The sequence below is a fragment of the Cryptotermes secundus genome, unplaced genomic scaffold (assembly GCF_002891405.2).
Source record: "Cryptotermes secundus unplaced genomic scaffold, Csec_1.0 scaffold304, whole genome shotgun sequence".
Classification (NCBI taxonomy): domain Eukaryota; kingdom Metazoa; phylum Arthropoda; class Insecta; order Blattodea; family Kalotermitidae; genus Cryptotermes; species Cryptotermes secundus.
Genome location: NW_019721521.1, coordinates 2,176,194 through 2,189,956, shown reverse-complemented (window position 1 = coordinate 2,189,956; position 13,763 = coordinate 2,176,194). Strand labels below are relative to the sequence as shown.

Genomic DNA, 13,763 nt, shown 5'->3' with positions numbered 1-13,763 from the left:
TGAGCCACTCCGAGAAAAAAGGATTGCCCCCCCCCCCCCCCAGTAACTAAGCTTCATCTCTTGAAGACATAAAAGAGAGTGGAGGTAAAGCTCCACGAATTCTTAAAGTCGGACGTAAATAGAAAAGAGCGGTACTCGTCACGCCCCTGTAGCTTTAAATTTGGGGAAACAGCTCGCTCTGTACGCATTGGATAGGAGACTGGTTGGGCCCCAGAGCCGGTCTACGTGTGATGTGGCAGAGGGAAACGAGCCCCGGCCAACCAGTCACTTTCTGACTGAGCCATCTCAACTCCAAAAAATTTCGGGTGTTTGTGTTGACCGAATCAGTGCTTGAAAAGTTAGCTGTAAGCTCTCTCCCTCTCCAATATATACCCATAACCATCAGAAAGTCAGTAGTTAAGAACGATACTGCTAAACAACCCAGGACTCAGCGAATCGTTCATGGCTATTTCTCGTCGTTAATACATTCTTAACGGTGGTGAAGAATACGTATATAAATATTATCATCACGGCTCTGATTTACCTAGTTACTGTGGCACGTAGTAACCATCGATTATGGGGTTATCTGGTGCTATGTTTGGAAAGGTACTGTGCATTAAGTACATAATGTAATCATGACTAAACCCCACCTGCTCATGTTTGTTTGTAAAGGTGTTGCTTACCTACTCTTTTGTCATATTATCCTCTGTTGCAAGACAATCACAATTTAACCACAACTTTTTGCTTCCCGAGTATAGAATTTACTTCGAAGGAAATCCAAGTTCCCGCGTTATCAGTAATATGCTAAGAAAGGAAGCATTCAGCCGTACATTTAAATTGTGTATGTTATAATAGGGGCTGTGCTGATAACGGTTCCTGCATACCTGCACTGCTACTTGAAGTAGTACTGTATAATTGTAAAGTAAGAAACCCGAGAAGTCACTCCAGTTGGCATAGTACACAATGATGAAGTGTTGTCATGTCCCCACTCAAGTTGTAACTATTATGTACACAATTTTCTTTTAGATTCTTTTTTCATCCACTGTTTTGTTTTCATGATTTTCTTTCTAACAGAATAGTCAATGCCCTGCCAAAACTCAAACCGGGAACCTCGGAAATACATACTAAATGACGCATTCTCGCTCGAATGAATCAGTCCGAGCCTTTCACTAGGTTTGATCAGCCATTTGAGAAATTCCTTTGGAATCTGAAGTGCCCCTTGAGCACAGTTCAAGGACTCGGACGCTGGGTACTCTTGGCAATGAACGAGTAGCGGACAGCCCATTCCTCTCATACCTTAAGGTCACCAGTAACCTGACTCTACACTTGGTCAACATTACACATGTTTTCATGTGGAAGTCGCAGACGGTCGCAGATTCATACTAAAAGCCTGCGTTTGGGAAGTTACATTTTGATGCATGGGATTTCGTTTTCCTGTTGAGATAAGTTATCACGTCAGGATTGTTCACATTTTCCTTATACTGATGTTACCAATATATATAGGATCTGCGACATTTCATCATGTCCAGGAGAGATAACACTAAAGCTTTAAGCACGTAATGGATTTCTGGCTCAAGAAATTTGTTATGCACGGCTCAAGTAGGCAAAATTTTTAAAGGTTTATTTTTATTCGGTCATTTGTTTGTTGTGAGCGACACTCCATGTCTGTTAGTACTGCCGCACGTGACAGTCAAAATTAGTCATAATGAATCATTGACACTCGTGACTTGCGACCTTTTTCTTTCCCCTTTGTCGTTACAGCCCCAATTTGGGCCTTCGCCTACCTCCGTGAAACTCTCCGTTTCACTTCGGTTTACTAGATCTTAGACAATCGGTAGGACTCCTTGGGCGGGTGATCAACTCGTCGCAAGACCTCTACCTGTACACACACAAACATATAAAATCGCGCGCAGACACACACACACACACACTCGAATACTAAACATCCATGCCCTGAGTGGGATTCGAACCAACGATTCCAGCTTCCGAGCGAGCGAAAACCGTGGATGCCTTAGACCGGTCGGCTACCGTGACAGACAAGACGTACACGGTATATGAAAACATTGTATGTAGAAATTATGTTTCTGTTCTTTCCGCTATCATACATTTCATTTCTCTATTCAGAACATATCTTGAGATACTGTGACGCATAAATTGAGATGCTTACATCGTGACTAAATTTCATAGAAAACGAAAGAATTGTAATGACTACTTTGTTACCAAATTGAGCAGATTATCTCATAAGAAGGCTAGTGCATTCCTGAATAATGGTGTCAGCCTTAGTGGGATGGTGAAGCATGTGTTGAAGGCGCTCATGTGAATGGGATTCAGTCCTTTACAGCTGCTTGAATGTCCTAGACCGCATTGGGACATAGGACCGATATGAATGACAAGTATTCGAAGCGGATAAACAACAATTACTCCTCAAAACTATATACTTTTTTTTCCCCTTTCTTGGTGTCATTACTCACCTCAGCGCTCGCTCCAGGCACAGAACAGACTGGCCAGAAATTCCAGAATTTCCGACGCAGTCTCGGATGTTTCTTAATGTCCTGATATTCTGAAAAAATTTCATGGCTTGAATATAAAACTTCATGAATTTGTCAGACTGTGGCGTCTTTCAGTTTAATGCAGGGCGAATTTAAATGTTCAAGCACAGGAAACTTTGGCTTCTCTTGCGCATAATACAATTCAAGCACAGGAAACTTTGGCTCATACAATTCAAGTACCTAGGAAACATTTCTGATTAAATAAGTGACCATCCCCATTGATGCTTTCTTTATTTTCCATCGATTATTATGGTCTTATTGCATTTGGATGCTGCGAACATGCTGTCATAATTCCAAACGGAAGGGGCCAGTTCTACCGTCCGGAAGTATAATTTCTAAATGATTAGACACAATTTATAGATGGCAAATCTACGAATTTCTGGAGTGTCATAGCAGAATTTTCTTGAAGAAACTAAGGACGACTATATAAAACCTGTCAGGATAGTTGGTGTTCTGGCCTAGTTTCGAAACGGGCATCTCCCTAACAAAAGCAGTAACGTTACTGATTCCTACTTTCCGACGGTCTACAGCGTATGGTAATAACGGCGTTGTTAAATGAACGGTACGGGTGAAGTTGTCCCCCTGCTTAAGTAATTAAGCACCATGCCATGAAGACATATGGGGGAGTGGATTTATAGCTCCACCATTCTTGAATTCTGCACTAGATGGAGGTGAATGGTCAGTTTCATGTCCCTGCCGCTTTGTCCACTGGGGAAATAGCCCCACTGCCCATTAGATAGGAGGCTGGATGGGCCCGAGAGCAGGTCTGGACACTATGAAAATGAGAAAAATATTGCCCTTGCCGGGAATTAAACTCCTGCCATCCAACACTTAGCCCGTCGCTGTGCTGGCTGCGCTGTCCTGGTTGTCTGTAAAATAAGCCATAAATAAAATAAATAAGAACAAGGTCTTCTGGGATGTGATACCATGCAGTTTGGTAGTTAGATACCAGCGTTTCGGATGAAGCTACTGCCTTCATCGCTTGAGGCTGATTATGGGTCAGCATTGCTCTTTCGGGGCTGCCTTTATATCATGTTGATACTTGCGTGAGGTTCCGTTCAACCTTAGAGATGCCAGCCAGTGCTGTTCTTGTTTCGGTGTTTAATGTTTATGTCATGCGAGTGAGAAAAATGACCCAACACGAGTCGCTTAGCTGGGAGGAACGTTAGGTCGATATTCGCCGGGTTTTGTTAGCATCTATAGCTACCCCCACCCCAGCACGAATTTACCACGTCCAGCGACTTAAAACTAAAAAGCATTTTAGTTCGTGCGATGCCTTTGTTCACTTTGTTTAGGGTGCTTTGTGTATATCAGTGCTGGTCATTAGAAATAGTTTCCTAGGTCGGGCCGCAAGTTTGTTTAAACTGAAATTTGCATACAGCCAACACTACATAAGAACTCAGTGTGAAAGGAGATTAATTATTTTTATGCCAATCAGAAACGTAATGTTACACAGGAAAAATGTATTTCATCCAGAAAAAATGGAAGAAAGAAAGAAAGAATATTTGTTCTATAAAGAACTAAAAAAGTCGACTGTTTACAACATTAACTGTGTTTTCATTTTGAGCATCAGCACTTTCTATGATCTTTGCAAGAATCTGTTTGGTGGGCCCTTCTCAGACAAACCAAAAAACCAAAACTCCGTGGCCTGTATTCCGCAAGCGAATGAATCCCCACGGCCGTTAATTTCGGTTTTCTAGACCGGAGCCGCTACTTTTCCATTCAAGTAGCTCCTCCATTATCCCCTTCTCAGACAGAAAGTTAAAAATGACGATCACATCGTCGCTATGTCACGGGGAGATCTCGTTCTCCACGGGAAGTTCTTCATTTGTTCCCATTTCCATGTGTTTACTATTCAGAAATAAAGTAGAAATACTATCTTACTCATACAGTAGTATCAAACAGTGTAATCTCATATAAAAGTAGATACGGAATGAGCATGACACTGTAAACATACCACACAGAGCAATGGCTATGCAGATTTGCTAACAACCAATTAGAAATTATAAGGGATGGAAAAAAAACTCCGTGGCCTATAGTCCGCAAGCGAACTACACCGACCGAGCGACCGCCGCTTGTCGGCGAAGTTAGTGCCAACTTTTGCGAATAGAGGGTGTCACGTGGTAGCGCAACGGTTCCCCACGGCCATAATCTCAGTTTTCTAGACCGGAATTATAAGAGATAAATATGGAAGTACTAAGACTAATTAACAGTATATCTTAATGTGGCTTAGGATAATGACTAGGTTACGGCCTGGACGACCGAAGAATCGTGGATTGATTCCCAGTAGACCTTCTCTGGATCCCATCCAGATTTCTAGAAGCTAAGCACCGGGCTCTTTCCCTGGGGTTAAAACGGCTGGGATGTAACGCTAGCTACTCATACTCGTTTACTGCCTAAGGTTAAGAATACCTGCAGCGATACATCTACAAGAAAGCCATGGCTCTAGCATCAGTTATAACTAAGCTTCGGTCCCTTCACTCCACTCCCCAATTCTGAATGTTTATTTTCACAGATTATCGCTGCAGATCTCATAGAGCAGTGTTTCCCGATTTCATTTGGTCACGAAACCCTTTCATACTCGAAACATTTTTGTGGAACCCATAATAAAATTCATATATATGAAGCTAAGAACTAGACCACGAATAAGTAAGGATAATAAATAAATGTTAAATAAGGGTAGGAAATCAACATATTATTTAATTGTACATATTTAGAAAAAAAATCGCATTTCATGCCTATGAAAAACGAAGCTTAAAAACTAACATGGCCACATATTGCAGCTTTCAATGAGAAGAGGGGTCTCTGCTTTCCTTCACAAATAACTTTTATATGTTGCATGATATTGGAAAGTTTAATTGTCAAATCTGGCGTCGCATTTAGTCTATTTCAATATTGTATAATTTTTAACTGTAATGCAATTTGCGGAACACCATATGGGAAAAACTGCTGTGGTGTATCAAAACGTCACCGTCGTGCGCAGAACCACACGAAAATCAAAGCTGACCTCGTATTGTGAGTAAATGACACAGCATTGTCTGAGATTCTTATTACCGTATTTACGCATGTATAGGCCGCGTGCGTGTATAGGCCGCAGCACAATTTTCAGACAGAAATTATAGAAAAAATAATTTTCTTGGAATATTATTTCAGGAGTATTACACCCTGTATTACTAATTATGAATATGTGATTTTTTTAAAATGAAATGTGATTTCGAATATTTCGAATATAAGCCGCACCCCAGTTTTCCTCTTGAATTTTTGGCAAAAAACGTGCGGCCTATACATGCGTAAATACGGTATATTACATTATTTATTATCATTGTCATCTTCGTCATCAACCACAGTATCATTCTCCTTATTTTCTTGTCATTTTTATGAATTATTCAGTGTAGGCTGTGCTGTTTAAACGTTTGCTTTAACACCTTGCCACCACGGTCTCTAAGGTAGAGATATAAGCAGAGACACACACAAAATACACTTCATTCTTGTAACAGAACAGCAGTTACAAGAACTCGACGACAATAACGTTGCTCAACTCGGATATGACTTCGCATGTATACAAGTAGCTTTATATAGCTAAGATGCAGACAAGTATACTGTGACCCCGGTAGTAATTAGCACAAAAAAATCGAACATGTATACCATTACATAAATATGACGTAGATTGTTTGCAGTTCTCCAGTTATAGTCGGTGTAAACATTAGCAGTAATGTATAATAATCATGACAGTTCACTGGCGTCCTGCGGTACTAGCAGAAATATCGGGCAGTTCTTCTGAATTGCTTTTCATTATTAAGCGGTAAATTTCAGAGATTATCATTTGCACCTCTTTATTCGTTATTTTGTAGTGTAGTTGAATATTGCAAATAACAATTGAAAACTGCATATATATTATTAATTTCATGTCTAAAATTTTTTCGCTTGGGCGGGGGGGGTGGAGTCCAGCTGTGTCCACTCGGCACTGTGGCCACTGATTGGCCTATTGTAGCCTGCCCCTGGTGATTATGGTGATGGAAAATTTGGTGGAATGAAGATTGGCAAGGGAAAGCGAAGCACTCAGAGAAAACCGGCCCCAGCGCCACTTTTTCCACCACAAATCCCACTTGACAAGACCCGGGATCGAACCCGGGCCACCGCGGTGAGAAGCCAGAGACTAACCGCTTGAGCTATGGTGCGACCCATTTCATGTGTAACTGAAACTAATATATTTGCATCAGTTAACATTTTAATGTCTCAGTGATAATACAATGATAAATGTACTCTGGAGTTTCCGGTTTGAATCGCTGATTGCTAACCGGCTACTATGATTGAAGTTCTTCGCACTTTTCCTCAGTTTCTCCATTAGAAATAGAATCCTCCAATAGGCCACCATCTCAGTACGTACCATACATGATCAATTTTTTTATTTGAATTTTATTTTGTTTTGTAACACGTTGAATACAAAATGAGTTATTAATTAATGTAAGAATCATTCATATAGTATCATACTGCGGTATAATTTCATTGTCATTATACACTGTAAGTCTGTATTCTGATCTAGATGTAACAAGTATTTCGGCTTTGAAATTTTAAGCTACTAACGTAGTCCTATAAGCGGAAGCATTATACTGTTTCATGCTTTTCTTTTTCCTTGGCACTACAGCCCCAGTGGGCCTAGGCCTACCTCCATGAACTTCTCCGTTCACTTCGGTTTTTCTATATCTTACACGTTCGGTAGGACTCTTTGGGCGGGTGATCAGCTCGTCACAAGGCCTCTACCTGTACACAAACGCAGAAAAACGCACACACACAAACTAAACATCCATGTCCTGAGTGAGATTCGAACCCACGATCCCGGTTTCCAAGCGAGTGAAGTCAGTACATGCCTTAGACCGCTCGGCTACCGTGACCGGCAGTGTATAAGAATTATATATAAGAATTCAGTTCGTACCTCACAGGAAACATCGGAACCCACGATCCCGGTTTCCAGGCGAGCGAAGACAGTACATGCCTTAGACCGCTCGGCTACCGTGACCGGCCTTTCATGCTTTACTTCATGGTAATTAGGTTCATAGTGTGATATGCTAGTGATACTGAGCGGTAATGTACGCTACGGCAGTTTTTCCCACACTGTGCTCTTTTATTGCACCGTTTTGATTGGGTGTCGACTTCAGTATTAGCCTCCAAGTGAAACGGTTGCTCCGAACACAGTACAACTAATTTTATCAAGAACATCAGCGTTTACAAATACAGAGATCTCTGCCCCCATCCCTGTTTTGTTGTTGTAACATTAATTAATTCATGTTTTATCAACAGTATCATCGACTGCGTGTTTAGAAAGCCCTGCCCGTTCTTCCGTATTTTGTTAAAGCCGAGTTTCCTGGTTCTGTTAACGGTATTCGCTCTTTTTGTTTTTACACAGCCGAGAAATATGGCTTGTTTCCGGTAAAGAATACTTAAAGCCTCGCTGATTTAAACCGATGCTTGTTTTTCTTGTTTCCGGAATGGAAGCATTCATTAACAATAATGAAATGATAGTGGATTATGCGGTCGAAATGCAAACAGCAATGTGGTAGACATCATAACTTCCAAATGAAGGTGTTGCGCTCCTGTCCAGACCATGGTACCCACCATGCTCATGACTGTTCAGGTAGACACAACTATGAACTAATTTAATTTATTTACCCATCTGTACTTGTAAGAAGGAGGAGCTGGGATAGCGCAGTCGGTATAACGACTGGCTACGGGCTGGACGACCGAGGGGTCGCAGTTCGAGTCCCGGTAGGGTCACGAATTTTCTCTTCTCTACGTCGTCCAGACCGGCTCTGGGGTCCGCCCAACCTCCTATCCAAAGGGTAACGTGGGCTCTTTCCCCGGGGGTAAAGCGGCCGGGGCGTGAAGCTGACCATTCACCTGCAGCTAGTATCGATCTCAAGAAAATGTGGATCTGTATATCCACTCCCACATACGTCTTCATGGCTGAGTACTTAATTAGTTAAGCACACGGACAACTTTAACTTTGACTTCTAAAGACGTAACATTAAGGTTTTAAGACTGGAAACAAGCCGATTACATTGACAGCGCGGTCTCTGACATGAATCGTCTTCGCCCGCTCGAACACTGGGATCGTGGGTTCGAATCCTACTCGAGGCATGGATGTTTGACTGCGTTTATTCTGCATTTATGTTGTTCTGTGTATATAACGGCCTTGCGACTGGCTGATCCCCCCTCTAAGGAGTTCTGCCGACTGTGTATGGATTAAGAAACTGAAAAAGAGGACAAGGTCCACAAGGAGTGTAGAACCATAGGTAGATAGATAGATGTGTGTGTGTGTGTGTGTGTGCGTGCGCGCGCGTGTGTGTAGAATTTCGTTAAGTAAGGCGAACAATGTGAAGCCCGAAAAACGTAAGGGATGATGTTAAAATGGGCCGTAGAGAAGCAGGTTACTTAATTCTGGAACAGTCCCAAGACTAGGTCATGTGTTGCTCTTATAATTCGCTTGTTATAATGGATCAAGGCTTCTTAGATTTGATAATGGATTTTAGTATCGGTTATGTTTGTGCCAGCAGCAACAGTAGCAGTAATTGCGGTAATTGTATTAACAGTTATTGCAGTAATCGTAATAACTCATTTCGAAGATGTGAACAGGATTGAACTTGTTCATGATTTTGTTCAGTGTGTGGCTTCGGTGTTGAAGCTTGGACCACATAGAATGTACACAAGGTGGCACAATATCTGCCGCATACAAGAGGGACGATGGGAGGACGAACACGAGCCTGCATGATTTACGAATTTTAATTATTGACAATACAAAAAAATTTTAATTAGCATCTAGAAATTTTATACAATTTTTTAAGGACTTTACATTCACAGGAAACTGCTGTGTTTGTGAAATGTTCTATTTTATGTACTATGCATTGTAGCATATAAGTGTACGTACCTTACGTGNGTGTGTGTGTGTGTGTGTGTGCGTGCGCGCGCGTGTGTGTAGAATTTCGTTAAGTAAGGCGAACAATGTGAAGCCCGAAAAACGTAAGGGATGATGTTAAAATGGGCCGTAGAGAAGCAGGTTACTTAATTCTGGAACAGTCCCAAGACTAGGTCATGTGTTGCTCTTATAATTCGCTTGTTATAATGGATCAAGGCTTCTTAGATTTGATAATGGATTTTAGTATCGGTTATGTTTGTGCCAGCAGCAACAGTAGCAGTAATTGCGGTAATTGTATTAACAGTTATTGCAGTAATCGTAATAACTCATTTCGAAGATGTGAACAGGATTGAACTTGTTCATGATTTTGTTCAGTGTGTGGCTTCGGTGTTGAAGCTTGGACCACATAGAATGTACACAAGGTGGCACAATATCTGCCGCATACAAGAGGGACGATGGGAGGACGAACACGAGCCTGCATGATTTACGAATTTTAATTATTGACAATACAAAAAAAAATTTTAATTAGCATCTAGAAATTTTATACAATTTTTTAAAGACTTTACATTCACAGGAAACTGCTGTGTTTGTGAAATGTTCTATTTTATGTACTATGCATTGTAGCATATAAGTGTACGTACCTTACGTGTGAACAACTTATGTGATGGTGGTTTCCTATTTGTAGTGATGTTTGCCCTCTGAAGATGGTCCGCAGAGACCGAAACATGTAAGGGTGTTAAGTTTTCATGTAGTAAAAATCTTACAGGTCACATTGGACGGAGTGATTTATATTTGTAATTGTTAGTGTGACGGACCAGAATGAAACAAATCAAACTCATAATGAGTATGTTACATAGTTTTGCAGTATTGTTGTTCAGTTTCAATTTTTCAATCCGAGTTTGTGCTGTCAACTGCACCATTGCCTAAGCAGTATTTGTCCCACGCGTTACCAAGGAGGAAGGAGGTCAGTCACCCATCACGTAGACTTAAAATGCGTTCTGTCAAGCCCAGTCTTATCGCGTATCATATGACTTGAGGTTTCAAGTTGACACTATTTCTGTTTGGTAGGTTTGGGCGTAATAGTTACGTAGACCTGATTAAGGGATAGAATTTGAGCCTAAAATCTCTATTAGTATCATACCGTGTGACCTGAAAGTTGGTATACGTTGTTTTGTCAGTAGTTGAACAGTTTCAAGTTTCACTCGCAGACTTTGACTTTGCTACATTGAATAAAAATATTCAGGAATAAATAAATGAACAAACAAATGCTCCGCATTTATTCAGCGGGTACTCATACCAGCAATCAATTCATGCGTACGAGCAGACTTGTCCACAAGTCGCACGTCTGTCTGCACATTGTTGTTTTGTTCCCGAATCTGAAATCGGGAGTACCAGAAAACTTGTTTTTAGAGAGAAAGTTTCGGCAATGTTCATGTCTTTATCGGCGAGACGTTTCCCTTTATTCAATTCCGATAACATGAACCGTCACGTTTACTGGATTTTAGCTCATTTCTTACGGAAGGCTTGTTCATATTATTGTATTTAGGTTATTGCTCTTTGTTATTTGGGTAGTAATATTTCTTGTGTTTCGGGCTCCAAGACAAGAATACAAAACTCTCGTAGGTTTTGCTTAAAATCCTAAGTTTGACCCTGCCCTCCTACAATGTCGCAAAAATTGTATTTCATGGGCACTGGAATATCCCATGATCCGAGTATAAAATATGTGCTACCCACCATTGGTTCTACTTCTGCATTGATTTAGGATTTAGTTCTCAGAGTGAGCCGTATGTCAGGAAACATAGGAATAAAACCTTTTAGTTTCAGATATACATACTGATTCCAGCAATTAGTGGCCACAATTAGTTGTAGTGGTCTTTAATTCAAAAGGCCGTGGTTCGATCCGGACCGTTGCCACTAATCTTAGAATAAGCAATCATATGACAAATATCTCAGTATAATGACATGAAGACGGGAGTAGATCTGACTGCCGAAACGTTTTATATATGAAATATACTGAGACGATGGGCTGTATCCTACATAATATTGGCGCTGAAGAGAGATGATAGGAGACGGATGAAACAGCAGAAATGAACATTTCTGCAACGAATATCTGAACTTAGCCTTTGCGGTCTGCAGTAATGTAATACGATACGCACCGAATTAGAAACTTTTAATTTAGAAGAACACAAGAATACAGAAGGCAGTGGCATGAACATCAACATGTGGAACTTAATAGAATAGCCCGAAGAATTATCTAACATAAAAGGTAAAGCTATCCTTGTAAGAGACCATAAAGTCCTATAGGGTTGTGAGACGTTGAGTGTCCCACATTATCTAGGCAATCGGCTCACAGATGGCGGTGAGGTTGTCAGCCTTACGCGCCGGCCGCCCTTTATCCCCCAGGAAGATTCATAGTACTCATTTCTGTTAAAGACTGAGTCGACCCCAGGGTCATAGTGCGGCTGGAAGGGTTAGGTCAATTGAAAAAAAAAACTCATCGGGACTCGAACCTTTGACTTTTCGGCTTGTAGCATAGTGCCTCAACCAACTACGCTACCGCGTGCTGCGGAATATAGACGCGTGCTAACGACCCCGAAGAATACAGGGTGATTTGTTTTGAGACAGAACAGGTCTGAGTCTCACCTTTCAGCCGATATAATAAGATTGGCAATGTGTAGAATGGACATTTTTCACAAATTATTAAAGAATCGATGATCGTCGTATCTGTTCTATGCTCATTATATCAGATATATACATGTATGTTAGCATGTTAGCATGTAAATCTCAAGAAGTACACAGCGTAGTTTGACGACACTTTATACAGCGGAATTCGATTACAATTTGTTGGGACATGCCAATTTTGGTTAAAAATCGGACAACAGTAACTTTATAGAAAACATCTGCGCGCATCTCGAGAGTGACTGGATAAATATTTGTCGGAGCAAATATTTTGAACAAAAGTTACAGAGAGAGATGAAGCCCACAGTTCATGCTCACTGCACTCTTTCCTTAAATCTTACTGCTTTCGAAACGATTGCGCAGAAGGAATTTTTAATATCTGGAGGCAGTAGTAAGGCGAACCTGCCAGAATTATTACGCTCTGTGTATCTTTCCTAACTTGTTTGTAATATGAATAGTTGATTCAGATAGATATCTTGGGTTCTATCTTAAAATGTGCCGTGCTCACCATCTTCTTCTTTCATACTTATTACTGATTTGTCTGCATTTTCTTAATGATACATGTGGGCCTTGAATTATCCCGGTTTCATATCTGCTGTTCCCTCACTGCTCGTCTTAGTGCGATAACAAGTTGAATTAAGATATACGTTTTATTTGTTCATTCATTTACCCTGCCGCAGGAACCGTACTTCCAGTGGATGTTCGGCGTGAAGGAGCCGAATTTCTATGGCGTTGTGGAGGTTTCTACAGGCAAGACATTGCTCTTCATGCCTCGTCTGCCTGAAGAGTTCGCTGTCTGGATGGGCCGACTTCATAGCACGGATGATGTTAAGAAGATGTACTCAGTGGATGAAGTTCATTACGTGGATGATGTGAGTAGAACAACGAGTTATGAGCTATAAGCTTAAGGCTCCAGTGTTACCATAACCGAGAATAATGCTTTGTTCTGAAATGTAAATCAAATTGGGCACAGACTGAAATTTCATTAACGAAATATTGCAGTAAAAAGTTCAGTTTCATCTGCCCGGAATTATAACATAGAGTTATTTAAGCATGCTGACGTGGAGTGTTCCGATTCAGGTGTGGCAACATTTTGAAATTCATAGTGGAGAAGATTGGTACTAGAGATGAGGGCCTTATCCGCAATACTTAGATATGCGATCCGTCTTTTAATTTCATACTGTTATAATGCCCTCTAAAAATGAAGTGGAGATCCCTGTAACAGGCCGTGAAGGCCCATCGGGTTTTGAGACGTTGAGGGTCCCACATTATCTAGACAATCGGCTCAAAGATGGCGGTAAGGTTGTCAGGAAAATTATTTAATTAATTCCTGGTACTTATTTCTGTTGGAGGCTGAGTCGATCCCAGGGCCATTGTGTGGCTGGAAGGATTAGGTCAATTGGAAAAAAAATCCAATGACCTCATCGGGACTTGAACCCGCGATCTTCCGGCTTGTAGCATAGTGCCTCAACCACTACGCTACCGCGTGCCCCCTCATATAAACTTGTTTTCCCTTGGCACTACAGCCCCAGTGGGCCTAGGCCTACCTCCATGAACTTCTCCGTTCACTTCGGTTTTTCTAGATCTTACACATTCGGTAGGACTCCTTGGGCGGGTGATCAGCTCGTCGCAAAGCCTCTACCTGT

At 41.2% G+C, this 13,763-nt stretch overlaps 1 protein-coding gene across 1 annotated transcript in view; it reads left to right on the top strand.

Moving 5' to 3' along the window:
• The window catches only part of LOC111875433 (xaa-Pro dipeptidase), a 279,631-nt gene that overhangs the window by 104,443 nt on the left and 161,425 nt on the right, over positions 1–13,763 (top strand). Inside the window, exon 3 of the mRNA XM_023871675.2 lies at positions 12,798–12,989. Within this exon, the coding sequence (XP_023727443.1) occupies positions 12,798–12,989 (192 nt within the window). The remainder of the gene's footprint in view (positions 1–12,797; positions 12,990–13,763) is intronic.